Raw genomic sequence first — 24,932 nt, 5'->3', positions numbered from 1 at the left:
GGCGCATGAGCAGGCGGGCCCCCGCCGATTTGCATCAAAATAACACAAGAATGGAGCAAACGTTTCTGCTGCAAAAAAGTAGAAAGTGAACAGAAAAGTCTTTAAAACCTTTCCTGCACAGGTGGTATGTTTATATCTTTTGTCATTTTTGGTTCTTATTAATTAATGTCATTTCAAGTAGATTTTCAAATTTTCCAAAGTGAAGGTTACAGTCAAATTTGTTTTCTGTCTCTTTTTTTAATGACTTTCAGTTTTTTTTGCAGAATTTCTGTACTTTTTTTCTGTTTTCCAAGATGCCAAAAAAACCAAAAACCTGAGGGAAATAAAGAAAATATTCTTCTTGAGGCTAACTGTGTTAGCACATCTTCTCATTTTTTTGATGATTATTCTCTCAAACCAGTCAGTCTTACCAGCTGGAATTCAGTTAGTAATGTCTAAACCTGCGTCTAGTTTGTAATCCTGTCCTCATATATCCACTCCTACTGAGTCATTGTTTTTGTGTCAGGCCTGCTCTCCCTCAGTGTTGTGTTGTTTTGACCAGTTCAGTTGGATTTTTTTGGAATTTCTTCCACAGGAGTCTTATTTCAGTGTTTCTATTCTTTAAAATAGTTAGTTTGACGCCTGCGAGCTTCTGGAATCTCGCTTCTTAAACCACAAATCACAACATTTTAAACGTTAAAGTCCCTCTCCAATCATCTCTTGAGCTGGAAGTTTCTTTTTATTTTATAAGACAGCTGAAATGTGATTAAAAAAATGTAACATCCAAACATTAAGAAATGTTAGGGGGGGGGGGGGGTGTTCATAAGAATTTCATCTTTAAATTGTGGTCGTGATTGAAATTCTTAACGAAGTCTGGATCCTTGTGAGGAGCCATCTCACAGCTTTTCATCCTCTGTCAGTCTCCATGAGGATATTTACCTCATTTACCTTGAGGCATGTGTGTTCTTTGGCATCTCAGAAGACCTGAAAATGACCAGCTGTTCCCATGAATTGTCTGCTCAGCCTGTGTTGGGTCAACACACCGACCCAATTTGCATTCAAGCTGCCGTTTACAAATATTTTCTAACCACAGACTATTCCCAACAATGCATAAAGTCACCAATGTCCTCCAGAATGACTCACTGAGCTGCCAGAGAGTTCCGAGCTTTACTGCCAGTTTTATGCTAGGCATGCTAATTAGATTAAAACACCTGAAAGGATCCAGACTATTGCATTTTTCCCTCAGCAGTGCATGAACCTAACACTCACTTTTCTTGCTAACTTGTGAAATTGATCATTTTCTTTGGTTGGAAGCTGCTCAGGGCATGGAGCTCGCATAATACCAGAAATGCGCCCACAGTTCTCCTCAGAGCGTCATTATTTATGAAATGAGTATGCAATGCCTCCATCCACTCAGGTCTTACATGGACTTCTTCTAAAACAAAACCTCTTTTTTCTTTTATTTCAGGACTGTGAAGGTAGACGTCTACGACTGGGATCGAGATGGAAGGTAAAAGCCTCGTGATTCGCACTAATACCTCCTAAATGTCAAAAAGAAATTAAATGTTTCATGTAGAGTCTGTGTGTGTGTGGAAGGTGAGTGGGAAAAGCACATCAAACAGAAGAAAAAACCCAAGCAAAGACTGATAAGAACCACAGTTTAGACGGACGGCTGAACTCTGCTGCATTCTACTTTCCATCTGCAGACACGACTTCATTGGAGAGTTCACCACCAGCTACAGAGAGCTGTCTCGGGGGCAAAACCAATTCAACGTCTACGAGGTGAGCTGCTGCACAGTTTTTTTTAGTTTTTTTTTTTAGCTCTTCTCATATTTAATCAGATTATTTTCAACATCTTTTGAAACGACCTCCTCTGATCTGGAATGAAATTTCCGGCTCGGAGCGGCTGATAAAAATAGGTGTCAACACATAAAAAGAATCAGTCTCACCTTCTCATCATTGCTTAAAGTGGGGCTTTAGAAACATATATTCTAAATGTACATTCATTACATATTATACAAGTTCAAAAAGTAAACGGTTATAGCACTGCAATATGTAAACAATAACCATCAACAGTTTTGAGGTTAATCAGTGCTGGATGTGAAGGTTTAGAGAAAGCAGGGAACGAGTTTGAGGGATTGTGGGCGGTCCTTAATTCACCAGCAGGGCGACCGGGAGAAAAGCAGGAGTTTTATGGACCAGGATCACAAAGCCGCTACGCACATTTTCCACATATGAAGGTTGCATCCTGGATATACATAATTCATAGATGTTGCTTGCATCTGTCATTTGTCGATGTGCACAGATGTCCATCGAGAGTTTCGGCCGACGGGTCTTTACGTGAATCGATTTTGAGCTGATCAGAATCGAATGCAATTGAGCGTGATTTTTGACAGATGCATACACAAATTTGCGGTTCCCCATGACCGTTCCATATGTATGAAATGGACTTTTCACGCATGTTCCACCAATGTATAACTTTTATATGACAACAATCACGCACGGTTCACTCACAATTGGCGTATTGTGTGACGAGTATGAGGATCAGCTGATCTTTCACCTCCCCAGCAGTATATACCGAGTGGGGGTGTCCTGCACCCCCCCATCCGGCCTGTCCGGGCGTGGGGTCAGGTCTGGCGCAGAGTGGCATCCAGTGTCGTGCGGCTGAGTGGGTGGTGCGTCGGGCGTGGATGCTGGCTGGTGGTTTTGCAGGCGGTTAATTTTTACTTTTTAAAATTATTTATTATTCCTTTGTTTGTTTTTATTTTTCTATTTTTTATTTACTTTTAATTTATTTTTTCCTTTATTCAATTTTTTTTCTTTCTTTCTTGGTTTTAACGTGGTTCATTCGTGATGCATCTGTGAAAATTTCACACAACGAACCAAAAGTTTTCTCACTTTTTTCATGTATAATTAGGTCTGGCCAGTTTTTATTCATGCAATATGCACAAATTGTACGTAGCGGCTGAGTGACACGGCCTTCAGGGGTGCATCTGAAGATTAGTTCATCCTTAATCACAACTGCCCTGACAGGTAGATACGGGCTGACGCGGGACATACACAAAACATCAAGGTCATAACCACACAGTGCACCCATGGAGAGAAAATGTTCTCACGCATTCTTTTTTTGCGGGAGGTTGTAGTGAACACTTCTAAAACATGTACGGCTTATTGGGATGAAGAAGGTGAGATCCCAGCAGATCGTATGGATTTTTTAAAAACGTTTTAACTCCTCAAACAGGAAAATCAACAGGAATCTGCTTTGCTGGGTCTCCTAAAGATGGCGGCTGCTTCTGAATCCATGGCTTCTTCCATCATTTTTAGACTCTAGACTAGAAATATGAATATTTTTATTTGTCAGACAACATCTTTTTTTAGTGTTTCTTAATGATGTTCTAATTCATTTTAATACAAAGGTGTGCTTTTGTTTAGACCTAGCCAGGCTGCTCAGGTTAAATAGAATAATCAAAATATCTTAAAATATTAAAGATAAAAGAAAAACTAATATTTCTAAGAGTAGAGAGGTCTATACGTTTATATTAAGACGAGAGTTCCTGCAAAGTTAGCATGTCCTTCATTAGATAAAACTCTATAAAAAGCAGGTCATGTTTCTTTTTGCAAACTGCAGCTGCACATTTATTAAGTGTTACAGTGTTAACGTTTGGATATATTTAATTTCTATTCGTTCAAACGGTCTGATGATTTCCTCTTTATTCTGAAGATTGTGTTGACGTCGAAGGACTCTGACTGGAGTCTTTTGGAATTTAATATTGCACATGTGTTCATGCCGATGTTTTACACGTCGTCTTGATCTGCTGGATGCAAATCTGAAGGCATTTCTGTGTGGATAAGGTTTGTTAATTGGCACTGGGCCTTAGTGAGCCGAACCCTCTGGGATGCTTCACTGGGACTCCTCTCTAAATACCATTGGCAGAACTTTTTCGTTGTAACCTGATGATCAGGTGGAAAGTTTTAATTTCTCTCTGTTCACTCATCATTCCTAACTCGACATATGTCCATGCAGTCAGGTAAAGAATAAAATAAAAGACAGAGCAGCTAAAGAAATCATAATAACCCCCCCCCCCCCCCCCCCACAGGCTCGGATGGAAGTGTTATTTAATTTCACTTTTCACCGACCCCCTGGTCTCTTTGGTGAGATGAAAATCTTGGAAAGTGATGCATGCCTTCATTATATTTATGTAAATCTGCTCTCATCAGTCCATACTGAACACATAAACTGACTTTATTGCTTAGGAGACAAGCTTTATGCTCTTTAAAAAAAAAACCTTTACTCTTATTATCCACACTCAAGTGATTTTCCGGAGGCTATAGGGGAACAGATTTCGTTTTTTTTTAAAGCCCTTTAATACTTTTATGAATTTTGCTTCAGCTGGTTTTCTGCAAACTGTTAAAATGTTGACGTTTCAGTGAGTTTGGAGCACTCTGACCTGCAAAAAAGCATCAGAGGAGACTTTAGATCTCTGTTTTCTTCCATTCTTCTTACTCTACAAAATCTTAATCATGAAAAAGGAAAATTCCTGTTGTTTCTTTGAAAATATTTTCATTTTCATGTAAAATGAAAAAGCTCATCAAAATGTGACAGCAAATCATTCTTAGTTTAAACCTTTACAATAAAGTTGAACTTGTAACACACTTTACGAATCTTTTGGTCTATGAGACATCGAAGAAGAAGTTTTTTTTTTTTTTAGCAGGTTGTATGTTAGTTTAAAACAACAGAAACAGAAATGTGAGAAAACAGCAAAAAGCTAATAACTATAGGAATGAAAAAAGTTATTTTTTATTAAATCACGTTAAATCCTGCAGATATGTAAAGTCATGTACTCCATTTAAAGAAAACACTGGAATCCTAGAAATGATTGAAATGGAAAAGAAAAATGTCTCATGTGAGAATGTAGAAGACAGAAAAAAGAAGAGAATGAGAAGGAAGGAAGCACAATGACACTTCAAAGAGTTCTGCAATCAGAGATCTTATTTTTATAAATCATTTTTTTCACTTTTCTTCTTTTTCAGGTATTAAATCCCAAGAAAAAAGGCAAAAAGAAGAAATACATCAACTCTGGAACAGTACGTTTCTGTCCCTCCTCCTGTTTCCTGCTCGCTGATGAACACTTAACTCAGTTTGTTTAAATCCAGATTAGACCGTTCCAACAGCTATTCGTACATATCTTTGCTTAACGAATGAAACAGGTGATATAGTTCCCAAATCTCACTAGTTTGCAACCATTTGCCAAAATCTTTTGTAATGTGCTTCCATTTGATTACATTATACGTAAAAAAATAAGGAATTTAGGCAGACTGCTTGTTTGTTTTTAGCTTTCACTGGTGAAAAAACAGGATTGGGAACAAAACATTTGTGAAAAGGGTCTACGACAACATACCTAAAGGCTTCATGAGGGTCAGGGTCGCTCAAACCCACACTCATGATACATTTAATCAAAGAGACCTTTAATTCTATGAGGAACCCTGGTCTGGTCTCCCCTGAGATATAAAAGTCTATGAAAGGAAGCCTTGAAGTCGTCCTGGTCGGTCCGTCACTCTCACTGTGGGCTTTTGTGTGTTTACCAGGTAACACTGCTGTCCTTCAAAGTGGAGTCTGAGTACACCTTTGTAGATTTCATTCGAGGGGGGTGAGTGGAATAAGAAGGATGTCTCTCAGTGGATGTCAGCGGGCTCTGTTTGTGCCGTCATACGTGTGAGAGGACTTGAGAAGATTTCCCAAACGCTTTTTTAATCAACTTTAAAATGTATTCATTTTTCTCAAGAGTGGAAGAAAACATTAAAAAGCTTCTATTTGAAAAAAAAAAATTCTGTTGGTTTTTCTCAGCTGAACCATAAATCTGAGAAATCGCATCATATTAAGTCGCTCCGCCAGTGAAATGAGTTGCACGTTGTTCGTGGACAGACTGTACCAAAGGAGGTGAATGCAGTTTTGTTTTTTGCTCTAAAACAGGACACAGCTGAACTTTACAGTGGCTATTGACTTCACAGCATCCAATGGTGAGTAACCGTTATAGTTTTATATAAATGATATTTGCACACGTGTACTTTAGCTAATTTTGATGGTGTCTTTAAAAAAAAACATTCAAACCAAAGTCTTGTTTTTTCTCCATAGTTTGGCTAAATATCATTCAGTGCAGGACTTGATACTATGACACAGAAAATATAGGTCCCTCAGAATCCATGAACTATTTGGTGATGTTATCATGATATTTAAATCATCTATATACAGACGATACACAGGTCTATGCCGATGAATCTCAGTGTCATCATTTACTTCAAAGGGACTGCAACAAACCAGAGTGCACTCATACCCAAGAGCTCAGGTGAGCTCACCTAGATTATGGTTTGAACCAAATCTTCACACTATGTCCTGCTGGAAAATATAGTATAAAATCACAACAAACTGTCCAAAAGTCCAAAAAAGCAGAATAAAAACAAAGCAGTTTATTTAAGTGGAATAAAGGAGCCCAAACGCACAAATCTGAAGAAACCACAAAAAATATTGTGAGATGTATGATCAGTAAATAAGGTGTAGTGGTGCCATTTATATGATAGTCAGAAGACCGGTGGAGACAACTGATGGGACTTTAAACTTTTCTAACTTTAGTCCACCTGGCTTTAGTCTTATGTCCACACTGTGTCAAACCAAACCAAATGAAGGTGTGAGATTTTTTCCTCCTCGCCTAGTTAAACTGAATCCACTGGACTCTAATGGTAGAAAATTGCCAAAAACAGTGACATACACGAGTTAAAGGCCGTGTCACTCAACCACTAGGCACAGTTTTCGCATTTCCATGCAGTCCCTTTGGTTGATTGCAACAGTTTTCTCTACGCACTCGCTTCTCTCTACGACCCTCCATGGACCCGGAAAATCCGAAAACCAGCAGCACTCCAGTTGTTCACTAATATTAACAAAAGTTTCTGTTTTGTGTTAATAGAAGTTCTTTAGTTGGAAAAAAGAACAAGATTTATGACTAATATAAGGTTGACCTTTTTTGATATATAATCCCAACCGGAACATTTGAGGACTTGATATTTTTAATGTATTGCAGTATTTGGCCTCATATTAATGAAACATGCAATTTGCCATGCATGATGCAGCGGTTATGAGGAACACGTTTGTTTATCGTGTCCACAGCCCCGCGCCACACCTGTGGCACTGTTGGAAGCTTGATTGGATTAGGGAGAATACATTATCAGCGGGTGTGCTGGAGTGTGGAATTTATTTGGGCTTATCAAATCAGCCCCATCCTCTCATCTCATTTAAAAGCAGGGCACTCTTTTCGGAATGAAGGAGAGTCCACGCTGCTGATCCCCAAGGAGGGAGAGGAGAGCTTTGATTCAGTTACAGTCTTGGGAAATGGGAAGTACGTCCTCCTTCAGTTCTGGGAGTTTATGTTCTGGGACATGAGTTGAAGCAAATCAGCCAGGTCTTATCACATCCCAGAATGAGTACCATCCAATCAACATGCAGAAGCAGTACGTGTGACAAATGAGCGCATCCCTCCTGCTTACACAGAAACCTAATCATGTTTTTGTTTCCAAAAGTCAGGACATGTTACAGGATTTTAATGAAATGTTAACAACAAGCTTGGATCAAACATTGTTAGTGGATCTGGGATTTCAAAAATCTCTAATTCCATTGCAAAAAGCTAAAGTTAGGCTCAAAGTTTGGATTTCCAATCATTGAAACAAAAATTCAAGATCCAAGATCAACTTTTTTTAATCCCTGAAGGGAAATTTAGTTGTAGTAGCAACACCACGGAAATAGGGGGATAAAGATGAACACAAGACACAAAATATACAGGGAAGAAAAGAGAAAAAAATAAAATAATTATACAGTCGAAAACTCTAGAATTGTCAAAAAATCTTAGTAAGTCTGCCAGATGAATTGTGAAGTCTAATGGCTGGCATGGACTTGGCAATGACTGGCAATGGCAATGACTTCCTGTATCGTTCTCTGGCACAGCGGGGGTGAATAAGTCTGCCGCTGAAACTGCTTCTCAGTTTGTCCGCCTCCCTGAAGAGGGGATGGGAGGGATTGTCCATGATGGTCCCCAGTTTATCCAGCAGTCTGTTCCCCACTACCTCCTCCAGATTGGCAATGCTGGAGCCAATAACAGACCCTGCCTTTCTAATGAGTTTATTCAGTCTGTTGGCGTCCTTTGCTTTGATGCCAGCACCCCAGCTCACTGCACCAAAGAAGATGGTGCTCGCCATGACAGACTGGTAGAACATGTGGAGCATCCTGCTGCAGACATTGAAGGACCTGAGTCTCCTCAGGAAGTAAAGTCTGCTCGTGCCCTTCTTGTAAACCGCCTCAGTGTTAGTGGACCAGTCCAGTTTATCGTCCAGATGTACACCCAGGAACTTGTAGGACGAGACAATTTCTACATCCGTCCCACCGATACAGACAGGGGAGGGCAGAGACTGCAAAGTCATGACTTTGATGTTTTGGCAGATCTGATGCAGTGAGTCTTTGCTGCTGCTTTGTTTGGGGATAAGATGCAGTTAAGGACTTGTGTCTGCCAAGCCAAGGTAGATCGTGTCAGTTTGTTAGATTAAAGCTGCATGGGAGCAGCTGAAAAAGCTCCAATAGTAGCTGGTCTAATTCAAGTCTTCACCCTGACAACACCCTAAAACAAATTCTTTAGTCGTCATCATATGCATCCATACCGAGGTGGACCTGTAAACTGCATTCTTGAGGGTTGTCCAGGCCCGGGGACGGCTGTAGAGAGGAGTTCCAGGTGTGTCCTGCAGTTCCTTGAGGTTCGTAAGGGGTTGGATTGGCGGGGTTGATCCACCAAATGGTTCCCGAGAACGGCTGTGTCTGCAGCTCACTGCTCTCCCAGGGGATGAGTCAAATGCGGAGAACAAATTTTAAACACCTAGGTGTGTGACAGCTAATGGTACTTTAACTTAAAGGCCACCTCAAGGGACGTGATGAAAATGGAACATACCATTGTCACGATACACTCACCATTGTGCATGTGGTAAGTGTGTTCTATGTTATCGTCAAGCCACACTGTAGTCATAAGGTGAGAGTACTGACTCCTTTCTGACCGTGTACAAATGCCGCACGCACAGGGTGTGCATGTGATACATAAGTATCTGAAGGATGTCCATACAAACAACAGCCAGGCTGCACTCAAGGAACACGTGCTTATCACCTGAACAGCACTAACGGAATCCTTGTGCAGTCTGCAGGATTTGGGGGGTAAAAAAAGAAGAATCACTGCATCTCACTCGCTTTACCCGTACTCACCTTTATGTGTTATTTAAGTGCTCACTCCAATCTATTCCCCGCAGCATGCCCATAGGAAAAATGTTTATGAACATTTTCCCTTTACAGCTCACTGAGTGGTATACAATCTTGATCATTTGTTTGGGCCGCTTGTGATCCCTCTACAAGTTTGCCGATTTTTCACCTGCAGACAGCCTGTATCTCCCCGTAAGGGTAGGTGTGACTATTGCTATGTCAGAATTCCTTCACTACGGACTACATAGTGCACTATATAGTGCGTTCGCCATTTTGTAGTGCTGTATGAGTCTACAATTCCAAAATCGAGTGCCCTGGAAATTTCGCAGAAGTGTCTGCGAAATACCAGTGTGTGTCGATGCTCACTAGATTGGCAAATATAAACCACAATGCATTGCATTTAAACAATTTTTGCAAAAAAAAAAGTATTTAAATAAATTGTTTAAATAAAATATCGTTTTCATCATCAGAACACAGTGGATTCATAAGTAGTCGATGTACAACGCTCATATCTATTCGATTTTCACTTTGTGAAATCGGTGACGTTATAATCCCCCAATTAAAAAAAAAAGTGGTCAGCATATAGTTTATTTTAGTAGTTAGGGGTAAGAGAGAGAATTCTGACGTAGCCTCAGACATTAAGTGAACTTACAAAACACACCTTTAAGCTTGTAGTTTAGTTAGCGGATTTTGTTTAACTGAGTTGGTTATTAAGTTCTGATGAGATCATCAGTATAGCATTGAATTTATGTGCAGTGTGGCTTCATCAGGCTTTGGAATCAAACCTACTGGGCCTACTGTAGAGCCCTGTGGTACACCATGACTGAATGTGGCAGATTTGAAGAGTTTTCATCCCTGAAATGAATCAACTGGAATCTCAGAGACTTTTTACTAAGGAGAGATCTTAGGAATGGGTATAAAGTTTTAGCACTATTTGTGATACAAAAGATGTGCACGAAATAGTCCGTTGTCTTCGGCGGTTTAGGTCTGGGCCGATGAAGTCTTTATTTTGGTGGGATAAGCTCGGACCACATTGAAAAAACCATAGAGCCTGGATCCTGATTGTGATTGAGGGCCACTCCATGAAAAAAGCTCGTTCCAGGTGGACAATGGCAAAACCGTCTAGAGTGCAGAGAGATAAACATCCATTAATTAAAAGCAAAAATATGATTGTGCATCTTTTTGTTGGTCGTTGATTTTTTTGTGTGTTTTTCAAGGTAACCCATCCCAGCCAACGTCCCTCCACTATATGAGTCCATACCAGATGAATGCATATGCCATGGCCCTGAAAGCAGTGGGAGAGATAATCCAGGACTACGACAGTGACAAGCTCTTTCCTGCCTACGGCTTTGGAGCTAAGCTCCCCCCTGATGGCAAAATCTCCCATGCATTCCCACTGGTAAGACACACAAGCAAATGAATTCACACTTGCATGGCACATCTGCACAGTTGGTTAGGACCAGGAGACGAAGCTGCAACAACAGCTGGTCACACGAGTTGAAATGATGGCTCATCTGGCCGCCTGCGGGAACCTCCCAGCAACCCTTCCACTTTTCCTCCTCGCTCCCCCCTCCCCGAGGGATGAGAGCAGTCAGGCAGAAAGCTCTCCATCCAGCTCAGAAGACACAAAAGAATCCGTGCTGTTCAACTCAAAAATCTAGACAGAGAAAAAGTAATTTTAAATCTGATTCACGAACAATTTATTACTGTGATTATTTTAACCAAAAAGCTTTTAAAACCTTGTTTTTTCAGTGTTTTTATAAGATTCTTCTTTTTTAGATTTGGCCTCCAAATGTCATTCTTCTGAAGGAAGGGGGTGGCAGTGGCATAATGTGGGCTTACTTTGCTGCAGGAGCCATGAGGGAGATCCAATATCAATTGAATGAAGAATTCTGTGCATATAGTGGGACAGTATTTCAAGACTTCTGTCACAAATTAAGGCTTTGGACCCCTTGGAACATCTCCACATTGTAGATGGAAAATGGCTTTAGGACAACAAAGAAAGAATGAGAGGAATGTGTTAGCCCTACATTTATAATAAAGAAAATGTTCAGGTAACTTGAAACAGGGAAATCTCTACTCAGAAATCACATCAAGTTGCCATTTTTAGAAGTGGAATAACTAATAAGAAATAAAATCACTGATGTGACTTTAGGGAGACATCCACGACGTCACACGTTTATAATTTATGCATCACAAAGAGCCTTGTGAAGGAAAATGCATCCACAGGAGAGAGATATTAGTCAGCAACAGAAGCACAACAAAACATCTGGATATTCTGTGGAGCAATGAGACAAAAGAGGAATTTTCTAGAAGATCAGAGTCCCATGTCATGTGGAGTTAAACTAACACAAACGTTCAGAAAAAGAACTTCACGGCAGCAGTCAGACAAGGTGGTGGTACTATGAGAGTATGGGGCTGCTTTAGAATGCTGCATTTGCTTCGATTATTTAAGGATATTATTATTTTTTTGTACAGTATTATGTCAAGCAAGAATATAGAAAGTAATACAGTCAAGTTTTAGTACCAATGCTACAAATTCACAGATTACACGCTTATTAATTTAAAATTATCCTTTTTTAATGTCTTGTTCTGCTTGCTGCTTTTATTTCAAGAATTTGGAAATGAACAGAATCAAACAGAACCCTTTTCTACTTGGGTTTTTATCTGTAATCTCTATATTTGCCAACTGGTCAGTGTGTTATAGCGTCAATCTTTTAATAAATATATCGCTATATTTCATCTTCTGTTTGAATTTTAACTTTATTTTGTTAATTGTTTTAATTAATTGATTTTTGACTTGAACACAGAAGTGGCCCCTGTACATTGTATACAATAAAACATTTTTAAAAAGTCATGAAAAATATTTTTAAAGTGCTGTTATAATGCAAAGAATGACATTTTGTGTCTAAGAATGTAAGATAAGCTCATGAAGCAGCATTAGCGATCCGTGTTTGCTGGACAGAGGACAGGTTTTCACGGGTGATCTGTTTGCTGCAGAACGGCGATGGTGATCATCCAAACTGTGTGGGCATTGAGGGAGTCCTGGAGGCGTATTTCCAGAGCCTGAGGACGGTGCAGCTGTACGGACCCACAAACTTTGCTCCCGTTATCAACAAAGTGGCAAAGTAAGCCTGGGGAGTCTGTGTGGAAGAAAATGCTCTGCAGATTAAACTGATATTAATGGATCCTTCTGGAAATTTCATTTTTAATAGGACTTGTAAGTGAAATGACTCGTGAGCAGCAGATTAAAGCTTTAGACCTTTTATTCATAAAACATTAGGTGGCAAAGAAGGGAAGATATGCATGATGGGGGGGGGGGGGGCGTTAACGCACTCATCACATTCATCTGTCTGAAATGGGCAGCAGAATATCCTTTTATTAGAAACATTTAAACATTCATTTTACTTTTAAGCTTTTTGTAAGACTGAAGAAATCCCCGATTTATGAAAAATAAAAATGTTTGACGAAGCAAAAGTACAAAACTTCGATTTCCTTGGATGTTTTTTTTGTCTTACTAAAGAAAGATCAACTGTACTTTTGCTTCATCACACATTTATTATGAAGCCCATTTATTTATTTATGTATTTATTTACACGTGTTCACTAATAGGAGAATTGCAGACTATTATCTCAATGTTTTAATATAACATATACTTAATAAATATGATAAAATTGTACATGCAATAAAACCAGATAAAATAAAAGAAAACTGAGAAATTCATTTTCAAAGTTTTAACATGCCTTCAATATATGTTTAAAGAAAAGATTTACCTTATTACTGTTTTTACTAAAGTCACATTAAACTACGCAGGAAATAAAAATACAATGCCCTGACAAAGAAGAACAAAACCAGAGAAAAACTTGAAACACACAGAGGGGAGTCAACTGAAATGTAGACAGGAGTGAATAATTGACAACCTGAAGCTGCTGCGACTGACAGTCTGAGGAAAACGTGAAAACAGAACAAGAACCAAGAACATAAAACTGACTGTGTGCACAATCTGCTCAGTAACAAACTGCGACTTTATTCGAACCTTAAAGAGCAAATTCCAGACTTCCCTGTTTTTTTCACTCATTTTGAACATTTTAAAATGTGTTTTTGCAACAATGTTCCACCGAAAGTAGTGACAGAATTGTGGAAATCTTTCTATGGAGTGAGTTTTTTTGGTTTCAGTTTGGATATCCTCAACAAAGTTGTTTGAGAATTGCATTAAAGCATTTAAAATGTTTAAAAAAGTGTTTCATATTTGGTTCAATGGCGTCAGAACAAAACAAGGAGAACTACATTTAACTGGATGTTAACAGTAGACACAGATGTTCACATACACAACAGCAGAGAGAAAGACACAGTGGTCTTTGGTGACATAGTAGGTTAAACTTTGGCCGTCGGTGAAGGTATTCTTTTTGAGTCAAAATGCTCAAGTCCAAGTGAATGAAGTCCCACGTTACTGCTGCTAAAGTTCAAATCGAGTGGCGAGTCTTTTAGCATGTTTTCAAGTCGAAAATCATCAAAATCAGGACTTGAGTCCACATCTCGGGTTCATGCTTTTCATGTTGTTTTGAGTCAGTTACTTCAAGCTCTCTCAGCTCTGTGAGATTTTTTGGTTTTACTCTCAGGACGCAGCTTTGAGCTCATCTGTGGTTGTAAGTCTTGTTTGTACATCGGCTTTTACAGCAGAACGTTAAAATAAAAGGTGTTTTGAACTGGTAGTCAGTGTCTGTAATGCAGTGCTAACGCTGACATAACCAAAAAAATACAATATGAAGTTACAATTAAGTGGTTAAAAGGTTTTTCGTTTTTAAAAGTTTATGTTTAAATCTGTTAATTGGTCTATGAAATGTTTATATGTTATAATGGAAAGCATTGATATTTTTCATGAAAAACAGGCAAACACAGACAATCTGAAATTGTGAATAATTTCAGATTGACATTTCCAAACACTTGATTTGGCACTGGGTCAAACGCTCACTGTGGATCCAGGGTTTAATTAAATCTGTTCATTTCCATCGTAATGACTTGTTTGTTTACAGTTGTTTCCTTTTATTAATTATACACCTAAAAGGCTTTGCATTGGCATTTCAAAACACGCCGTCAACAGTTCTGCTCACGTTTTCAATCACACAAGTAAGTCAAAAGGAGCATACAGCATTTTAGCTCATTTTCCTCTCACATAACCAGTAATATTAATGTCTGAAAGGCATCGGATTCAGTTTAGTGATATGCTTCCGGCAAGCCATGGTGAGTTTTTAATGCAAATGATTTGTTCTTTTCTGTGTTAATTACATAACATGCAATAATACGAAAACTCAGGTGAAGTCTCTAAAGCCTTCTTAAATCCTCGACACTTCATTTCAGAGCATCGTCTCGCTGCTCCAGCTGTCTCCTCATTACAGTTTGTTTACGTTGATCTCTCCCATTATAGAAAGCGTTTCATTATACTGGAATTTCATGGTGCGGGCCAAAAGATGATTGGCAAACACCAGAGTCGCATCCAGCACTGCTGCGTTTTGCATCAGCAAAGGGGTTAATAAAACCCCTCTGTGTTGTGGTTGATGAAAAATAAAGACGAATGCGTATTTCTTGACTTTGTTGACACTGCTATGACAGGCTGCCAACGGCACAGATGTGGCATCAAGATCAGACAGAATAATTAAGATCGAGAAGCTTCTAGCGCATTCAGGCTCCTCCCAGCTTCAGGATACAAATGTGTAGCCTGTTTGACTCCCATCGCTGCCATATAACAGTGAGAAACACTGACAAGCATCAATGTTTTGTTCTTTCCCATTAATCAGTGTCACATCTGCCTTGTTAACGCCTGTTTGTGTTTCTGTTCTACTTTCAAACGCCACACTGAACATCAATGGAAACACGTTTAAACACCAGGATAAGACTCGTTCCTTTCTTCTACAGATGCGTGTTTTTCATGTCATTTTTGGCGTTACCTTATCTGGATCCCTAATGCCAGGTCTTGGTCTGTGCTATTGCCCTCATTGGGGCGGCGGCCGTGGAGCCCCACAGGTGTGAAGTGGACCCGGTTTCTGTGGGTGGTTGAGCTGGTTCCTGGTATAAATGATGATTATGACAATATTTCATTTCAGATATATACTTTGAAAGGAAAAGTAGGGACAAAATAAAAAATAAAACAAATAAACGGTAGGGAGTAAAACTCATGCTACGTTCAGAAAGCCCTTGTCAACATTCAAACAGCCACGTTTAATGATAAGTCTATGTAAACGCGCCCATATTCCAGTTTCGGTCTCCGCGTTAAGAACTCTCGTGTTCATGCTAGCTAGGCAAGTTTCTACGACCAAAACGCGCAGTCATTGAATGCACATTGAAAGTAAAACCATGGTGGCGTCCAAAATTCCCACCTTAACGCCTAACTACTGAAATCTATATAGTGCCCTTGACTACTTTTTATTTATTTATTTATTTTTGACAGCGGATATGACGTCATTGATTTCACTAAATGAAAATCTCATTGATGTGAGCATTTTGCAACGTTCATTTATAAATCCACTCTGTTCAGATGATGAAAACAAAAAATATTTCATTTAAAAAAGAACATTTAAATACATCTTTTTGGCAACATTTTTACTGACGCCATGCTTTGTGGTCTATATTTGCCAACCCCTTTTTTTTTTGGAGACTTCTGGGAAATTTCTAGGGCACTCGATTTTGTAGACTAAAAAATGGCTAACGCACTATGTAGTGAGTTGTAAAGGAATTCGGGCAAAACCAAAGTTTTACCAATCACGGACTCGGATTTGGTAGAGACACATGGATGATGAAAAAGAAAAGCCCCTCCCTGCTGGTCCAGAGGGATTTCTTACTGACTTCAACTGAAACGGACCAACAAAAACTGACTTCCTCTTTTAGAAAAATAAGACACACTGCTTTGTATTTATGCTATAGATACCATTATAATAAATATAAATGAACTATTGTTTTTTGGCATAAACATAAAGAAACTATTTTTTCTAAGTATGAAATAATTTTTTACTTCTATGCTTCTGATGGATGTTCTACTGACTTCTTTTCAAAATAAAAGACACCGTATCATCTAGGATCATCTAAATGCAGCAAATGTAGTATTAGGTAATATTAGCACTGAAAAAATAAATAACTGCGCCATTGGTTTAACCGTGTTTGGTGCATCTCTGGCTGATTTGTTTCGCCTGATGGACCTTCTGTCACTCTTCTAGAACCCAACCTTTTTTGCGCCACGGACCGGTTTGATGTCTGGCAAAATTCTCACTGACCAGTATGTTATATGTGGCGGACACACACTATAGTAACGCTGAAATAAAGGCAGAGACACGTGATAAGACTTACTCTGCGCTTTTATTTTGACACGCTAAACATTGTACATCTCGCAGGTGTCATCATCCTCTCCCCTTCACACACTATTAGTGCTAAAAAGAAGTAAACACAACAGGAAGAAATAACTAAGGGTGAAACAACATAACTGCCAGATGAAAGGACCCATAGGCAAAAGGAAACACCCGTGCTCAACCCTATTTGAGCTGAGTTTTTCAGCCTGTGGTGGAACTCCGACAGCAGACCAAACGTACACCTGACGACACTACAAAACAACAAAGTAATAATATGACTTGCATGAAAACTGTGGTATTTTCTTAACATAACAATAAATACGAATTATGACATGAGCAACGTCCTCTCTGCCCGCAACACTCCCTGGTCGCTAATCGCTATGATAACGTTTAAACATTCCTTCAAAATAAGTGCATAGAAAATCCGAGTCACCACACTGCTGAATATGGTGTGTGGGAATCTCTCGTTGGGATAAATCCTTATTTTAAGTAGGACTCCTAATACTGCCTATTAAATGTAGCTTTTTTTAGAGGTCGAAGGCTCCTCTTCTGTCTCCTGGACTGGGCCTTTTCCCCTTGTCAAAGAAACTTTCCAAAGACGTTTCTTTTTTATTCATTTTTCTAGCTCCTGGGTTTTATTTTACCAGTAACCTATCAAGTGACTGAGAAGAGCAAATTGGCCTGAGTAACATAGTAACATAGACGGATGGAACAGAGAATCGGGCAATTTTCAAAATAAAACATCTTTCAGATTGCTAAATAAATAAAACACAAGTAATGTAAGTTATTTTATTTTTTCTGTGTGGCCCGGTACCAAAGCGGTTGGGGACCGCTGTTCTAGAAAAACAGGCCCTCAAGTCACTTATTGTCAGTTAAAATCTATGTGATCACCTCTTAATTACAATGTTTTTTAGTCATTCTGATGATATATTGATGCATAACATACCTGATGGTGACTAAATGAACTTGAGTGCACAAATGTATCATTATCAGTGTGTCATGTCACTGTAAGTTTTATTTATGCGGTGCAAAAACTACATGGCATCTCACACAAGGTTTTAAGTCAATTTAAAAATGTTTCCATCTTTTCCCACAGATTTTTAAATGATATGTTTCATATTTCTATTTCTTTTCACACGTCTGTTCGTAGAGCTTTTCTTTTTAACCCTTGTGCTATCTTAGATGACCCCCCCCCCCCCCCCGTGCATTGACGTGTTCTCCCTACCATGACAAAGGTGGATAAAGGTGGAAAGATTTCATGTAATCCATGGACACCAGTGAAGATCACAAATCATTGAAGAAAAAAGGTTCAGAGCACTGTCTAGTGGGTCTAGATGACCCAACTCCCAATGTTAAAGTGCCTAGGATAGCACAAGGGTTACAGGAGAAGGTTTCTTAGACATTTGTAGTTTCTAAAACATGAAAGGGGAATCGTGAAACTTGGTTGAATTCACCAAGGAGGATTACAAGCATTGTACCTTTTCTGTGAACTTGTTTTCACACAAAAAACTAACCTTGTCCCTAATACTTTCTAAACTACATGATTTCACTGAAGTGTACTTGTGTGTTTTGACACAATTGTAAGATAAACACTTGGCTCTTTATGTCAAGTTGTGTGCGCAGGAAAATCGAACATTTTTTCAGTCTTTTTTTATTTCTTGTCAGGGTTTTATTGGAACAGTGTTTCTTACTCCCTGTCTATTAGATTGTAGCATTAGTAATTGTGTGAGTGGAAGTGTGGCAAGTGTTCCCGGTCTTTAAATTTAGTATTTGTGTGTTTTTTTCTGTGTGCATTCCCCAGCTGTGCAGCAGAGATTACAGATGGCTCCCAGTACTTTGTCCTGTTGATGATCACAGATGGAGTGATTTCTGACATGGTCCAGACCAAAGAGGCTGTGGTCAATGTGAGTAACACACACAAATACACACATACAACTGTGCATGTCAGACACAAACGCTGTTTGTATTTGTGGAAAGACAGTAAAAGGTGTGATGAACTGTTTGTTTGATATGCTACTGTCACATATCCTAAAATGCCACTCGAGTTTTTAAGAAAAATGCTCAGGTGGTCACATGGCTGCATTTGTAATTGGGACATTGACATTTTTAACACGCAGTGGGGGAGGCTTTAAGAAAAAGTTACAATTTTACAGCAACCAAATGGTTTTTCTCTAAAAGTTTGACCACCGGGGGACAATCTACCAGCCGTCCCCGACTTAGCCTGTTCCTCAAATAAATTCTTATTGGGGTGTTTTTTTTTTGTTTTTTTTTTTTTTTTTTGGGGGGGGGGGGGGTAGCCTGCGATGCACCTTGGGGGGGAGGAGCTACTTGGCAGTGCTCCCCCTGCCGCGGTTGCCGTATGGAATAGGCCCCCCCTTCTCGGTTTTAATTGCACCTTAGACATGTAGGACCCTTGGTAGGGGGAGTGCTAGGACATCACTGCCAGCAAGCAGCAGATGTTCTATCAGCGCCCTACCTGCCAATTTTAACTGCACCGTAGACATTTAGGGCCCCTTGGTGGGGAAGGTGATTGGACATCACTGTGAGTAATTAGATGTCCCCTCAGTGCTCTACTGGAAATTTTATCCCCCCCCCCCTTAGTACACACACCCTTTACCCCTCAAAATATACATTGCAACACAAACACACGCACACATACACCCTCACAAACACACACAAATCCATTTCAAAAGGAAGGTGAGACCTCGGACCATCTGTCCCCTACCCCATGCCTGGATGGGGGTACCAGGCCTCTGGCAATGGCGGCCGTGTTCCCTTGGTGCTGGCATCCTGGGCCCGGCAGCCCTCTCTCCACGCAGGGAGAGGGATCCCTGAGTTCTCTGGCCAAGAGCCGGGGATCACATCACACCTGAGCCTGGGGGTGTCCGTGTCCCTGTGGTGTGGGTTCTGGTCCCTTCCCCTCAGCGCTGGGACTCGCCAAATTTCCAAATGTGGGCCAGGCTGGTCGGGCCATGTTTACAAAACTTCTTTTGGACCCCCTCGTCCCTGGGGTGTCCTCCTCCTGGGCGGAGACGGCTGGCCCCTGCCTTGTTCTTTCCTGAACCAACCCTGGGTAGGGTTGGTGGCTGCCTGGAGCGCGGGTCTCCCTTGGGGGGTCCTGGCTCGTACCTGGGGTTGGGGTGGGCGGATGCCCAGAACTCCTGGGTGGTGGTGAGGTGCTCGCCTGGGACAGGGCCCCGCGTTGGGGCCTCCTGGCGCGGCGGGGGGGCTGTTTTCCTGGTTGAGCTGGAGCTGCTCTCTTTGTCCCCCCATACCTCCCTGCTCTCTGGCTTTAGGGGCCCGGGTGGCGGATATGATCGCCTGGGGGGCGGTTATTCTCTATCTGCTGCCGTTATGGCGTTGGGGGGGTTGTAGCTCCTGCTGCTGCTATGGCGGGGGTCTTGGTGTCGGGATGACTGGGCACTCTCCCTCCGTCTTTTTACATTCCACCATCCATTTTAGAAGAACATAAACACTCACCTGAGCACAGGTGTTAGCTCACCTTTGCACAAATAGTTTGCGTGACTGAATGAAATATTTCACACTAGTTAGTTTGAAGGCATAAGTATGCGTGTGTGAACATTATTTGTATTGTGTACATGTTGACATGTGAACATTTTTGGAGCCAACAGGTATGTTTATAACATTTGAGTGTGTGTGTGGACAGGCCCCGCCCTTATAGACATGTATTACATCTGAACCTCACTGTAATGAGTATGACCATCCAGCAACTTGTCGCTTTATGCTGCTTCATGGTTTTACAGGGTTGGCTGCAAAAACGTCTCAGTCCCAATGCCTCTTGTGTTAAACAGTCAACTTCCCTCCAGCTACACATGCAGCATTTGATCTTTATGGCTGGAGTTTGTACTCGTGGCAAACATACATGGTGGAGTTGGAGGTACCTCTGGTTATAAAAAAAAATGACACATATGAGATTTTTGAAATTAAACACGAATTAAGGCTGCATCTAAACTAGTTTGCACCTTAGCCACTTAACCATTAGGGTTTATATAATGGAGAAAAGTTCATCAAAAATCCCCAAAATGTTGTTATTATACATTTTTTAGTTATTTTTACTTAGCCTGCTCTATCCTGAATCAGTCACTGTTAAGCAATGGCTGTTGGTTTTTTACTCACCCATTAGTGAACGAATATCTTTATGAGAAGATTTATTAGATTAGATGACTTTATTTATCCCACGATGGGGAAATTCACTGATCTGTGGCAGCAAAAACAACATTCATAAGGAACAGCAAAAAAAGGACATAAAAAATTACATTCTCATCATAAATAAATACAGCTACGAAAGTGGCGTGTGATCCACTGCAAACATGTGATACTATTTTTTTTTAATATCCAAAACGAATAAATAAAAATGTACACACCAATCAAACAACCGTTTAGGAACAAGAACATTTAAAAAAACAACAGCTAAAGCAAAAGTAAATAAATAAATGAGTGAATGAAAAACACCCGTGGGACCGGAGTGTGTCACTGTAACACAGTGTTGTATAGATGCACATCTTATTAATTTAAATCACGTGACATGTATAAATAATTGCAATAAAGGTGATTAAATCATTTATATGGTAAATAATGATTGCAGTGTGGATTGAATGTGACATTGAGTCGTTTTCTGACTTGTTTTAATTAGTTTTTGTCTACTATATGGAAGGACACCTGCGGTCTGGTTAATCAGTCCGAGCAGTTTATTGATATAAGATGGACTGGATTTTAATAAACAAAATTAATCCATCTTTTGTTTTGCGTCTTTAAACAACTTCTTCTTGTGAAGTGGCACCTTGTAAATAAACTTGATTGAATTTGTTGAACCACAACCTCTTTTTGCCTCCTGAACAGGCTGCAGCCCTTCCTCTGTCCATCATAATTGTTGGTGTTGGACCTGCTGAGTTTGATGGTGAGTCCTTCAAATAAAGTGTTGCTTATTTTGTCATCATACATGTTTTCCAGTGCTCCATTTTGTGTACATACCACTTTTATAATGAGACATCATTCTCTTCTTTTATTAGACCAATATTTATGCTTCATTGGTGAAAGTCTCCATTCTTATGCACAAGGTGACATAGTTGACTTGGTATGACCTGAATGGTTTTTGTTTTTTTCCATTTAGAAAATACTGAGTTTATAGAAATCAAAGAAGTCTTTTCTAATTTCCATTTCAAGAACCTGGAAACCGCCCTTTCTAGTCAGATGGGAAACATTATGTGAAGGAACTAAAATATCTCATCTTAGGGATGCAGACGAGCTGAAGTCTGAGATGAGGCACGCAACCAACACGTGAATAGAGTTTTAATGAAATGCAGCCAGCGCTCGTTTGCAAAGGAACAAAGAAAAAGTAACTTCATCAAAGCAGAATCCACTCACTCTGACCTCTCAAACCACAGAGGCAGTTTAGGGGGGTGGGGGGGGGGGGGGTGGGTTAGTCTGAGAAAAAAGGCTGATTAGTTGGAGCAAAGTTGTCTTGGAGCAGAAGACCAAGGCCCCTAATAGCTCCATAGGGTCCATAGCTGAACCTGCTCCCTCGGGTCAGATGGGTGAGAAGGTCAAAGATGGGTCTGAAAGAAAAAGGAAGATAAAAATGGTTTTTAGTGTAATTAGAGTGGACAAAAACTGGCTCAAGATCACAAGAAGGGGTTTTCAAAAAAAAGAAAAGGGAGTTAAAGACGCACTCCGATCACCTATTGATCCATTTTTCATCTATTTATTGTTCCCCTCTGTGTTGCCTGCTTCTGTTTGGTGGACAAACACACCCCTACCTCCTCTTCCTCATCAGGAACCTCAGCGTTTTATGCAGACACAGCAAGTGACTGATCAAGTGAATGCTGGAGACGATCGCGTCCCTTGAAAAGTATAAACGCCATTCAGAAGTTCATCGCAGACAGTCGCAAGCAAAAGCAGCCAACGTTAGTATGAACCAGACCATGCGCGCGTTTATGGATATGGTTGATGCGAGGGCCAATCCCTGTGAAGTATAAATCTGGATTAAGGCCCGCCCCAGGGTCTATTTAATGTCATAAATGCGATTTTTTTTTGTCTGCTCAAGATACAAAATAATTTGAACAAAGAAATTACTCAGAAATGCCATTTTCTGCTTAATTTTCTCAATTTATTCCTTCCATCATCAGTAAAACACAATTTTCAACTGAGTGTGTCTATAAACCTGTAGTTAGTCAGTATTTTAGTAAAGTTTTATCATGCAGTGGGCAGAATCTCCTTTTTTCTTTTCTTTTTTCTTTTTTTTTTGGTCTATGTCATAAGTTTAGTCTTGTTTGCCAACACTTGGCTCTATGTTTTGGATTCTCTTTTACACTTCGGTGGATGCACTCGTTAAGATGAAGGTTAAGCAAGAGACCCGCTGCATAGTGATGCCTTTTTTTTTGTTGTGGCTCCAGTCCGCAGTCGTGTCACATCATGTGGATCAATTCCACGCCTCTGACTGGGGAGTGCTTGCACCCTTGTTTCTTCTCTGCGGGGTGCTGCTCCACATTCATGTGAAGGAAATGCTGCCACTCTCTGCATGTTTGAGCGTTCAGATATGTTTGTGGATGCAGGTTTGGAGGTGAGAAGGTCAAAACCTCAGATCTGATCCGCAGTTTTAGTCTACAATCCATCCATCCTCTGGTATTTTCTAGCTTCTAATATTCCTAATAATTACGACTCTGTGTGAGTCTTTTTGCTGATTGACGTTCACATGGTGATCTCTGACAGGCTGTTTCTGCGCCGCGGCACGACTGCCATTGTTATGCAGGTTCTGCCTGTTAAAACCTCAGAGTTCCTCATCTCCAACTGGGCGTAATTTCAGAGTGCACACCTCCGTCTATATTTGGCAGCTGCTGCTCTGGAGGTGTTCCCATGACTTCTCCATGAAATGGTTTCTTTTACGATCAGACCTTTTTGCTTCAGTCGTTTTTTCCGCTCTGTCCTTTCAGCGATGGAGGAGCTGGATGGTGACGAAGTGAGAGTGTCCTCCAGAGGACGTCTTGCTGAGAGAGACATCGTTCAGGTACTCCTGATGGTTCTTTTAGATCTGCTGGTTAGATTTGTCTTTTTTTTTCGGTAAATGGGGTCAGCAGGGGGGATTTGCAGCAAGTGGAAATGACTTTCTTCTAAAACACTCAAATCAATGCTGGAGACAAGTCTAAAGATAGAAAATGACCGTCGAGGACTTGCTTTACTTCTTTAGTCTGACTGCAGCCTTTTAATTAAACTTGAACTCTACCTTTTTTGTTTTTGTGCTCATGCATGTAAATTGTTTTGCGGTGACAGTGAACAGCTGAGATGGAGAAGTGGGTGATTTGTCTCCAATAACTCCTGCAGCAGACTGCCAATGTGTTGTCATAAAAAAGACAAAATGTATCTCTTTTAACCTGCAAAACCTCAAAATGATCCAAACTGTGTGCCTGCCCCACAATCCTGAATGACCAGAGAGATTTAGAGTTTAGAAATATTCAGTGAAGCAGAGAAAATAAGTGGTTGGCCCTCCTGTTTAACAGTGACGTGTTGCTGGTTCGAATCCCAGTCTGGGTTTGTCATTGTGTGGAGCCTCCAAGCTATCCTAATTTCTAGTGTTCCCTTGTTTATCGGGTGAGGTCTTAACCCATGACAGACAAAAAAAGAAGTAGTCATCTTACAGTATTATAGATGTTTTAAGACAGAAAAGCTGGTAACCATACACTTTATACGTGTTTCTTAGACAGACATTAACATTTTCACACTTTTTCTCAAAGTTTAAACTTTCATAGAAAAATAAGTCTGAAAATTATAGAATAAAATAAAGGTGAACGTACCTGGGAGAATTTCAGGCAGGCACCTCAGCAGTGCGTTTATCTGTTTACTCCAACCTGGGGGCGGTTCAGCCCAATTAACTCACCTGTGCCGCGTCCTACTTAAGAACCAGGTGTGATCCATTTGACCAGATCCATTTCTGCGAACGCTGCGTTTGTCGCCCCACCCTCCTCCCCAGCTTCAATTCAATTCAATTAAATTCCATTCAATTTTATTTGTATACCCCAAATTCACAACAACAGTCGTCTCAATAGGCTTCGTACCGGTAATTGTAAGCTAAACATACAATCAAAAAGGATCATAAATGCATAGAATTCAATAGGATAATGCTAAACTTTAACTAAACAGACTAAATTGGACATCCCTGCCCTTAAACCCCCCCTTCGTGGTAAGGAAAAACTCCTAAAAAAACAGGAATCGGGGAAAAATAAGGAAACCTCAGGGGTGTCCACATGAAGGAGGGATCTTCCCCCAGGACAGACAGGCGATGTACCAGAACTCTTAGAGAAGAACTAACTTATCTAACTCTA

The 24,932-nt window shown here is 40.3% G+C and overlaps 1 protein-coding gene across 2 annotated transcripts in view; it reads left to right on the top strand.

Annotated features, from left to right (window-relative positions):
- The window catches only part of cpne9 (copine family member 9), a 123,059-nt gene that overhangs the window by 85,981 nt on the left and 12,146 nt on the right, over window positions 1–24,932 (top strand). For both annotated transcript variants that reach the window (XM_011476712.3, XM_011476713.3), the window contains 10 exons: window positions 1,448–1,489; window positions 1,686–1,761; window positions 5,011–5,064; window positions 5,566–5,627; window positions 5,951–5,997; window positions 10,477–10,658; window positions 12,260–12,387; window positions 18,398–18,500; window positions 21,457–21,514; window positions 23,547–23,620. In XM_011476712.3, coding sequence (XP_011475014.1) covers window positions 1,448–1,489; window positions 1,686–1,761; window positions 5,011–5,064; window positions 5,566–5,627; window positions 5,951–5,997; window positions 10,477–10,658; window positions 12,260–12,387; window positions 18,398–18,500; window positions 21,457–21,514; window positions 23,547–23,620 — 826 coding nt within the window. The remainder of the gene's footprint in view (window positions 1–1,447; window positions 1,490–1,685; window positions 1,762–5,010; window positions 5,065–5,565; window positions 5,628–5,950; window positions 5,998–10,476; window positions 10,659–12,259; window positions 12,388–18,397; window positions 18,501–21,456; window positions 21,515–23,546; window positions 23,621–24,932) is intronic.

This window comes from Oryzias latipes, chromosome 7 (genome assembly GCF_002234675.1).
Source record: "Oryzias latipes chromosome 7, ASM223467v1".
Classification (NCBI taxonomy): domain Eukaryota; kingdom Metazoa; phylum Chordata; class Actinopteri; order Beloniformes; family Adrianichthyidae; genus Oryzias; species Oryzias latipes.
This window is presented reverse-complemented; position numbering and strand designations above follow the sequence as displayed.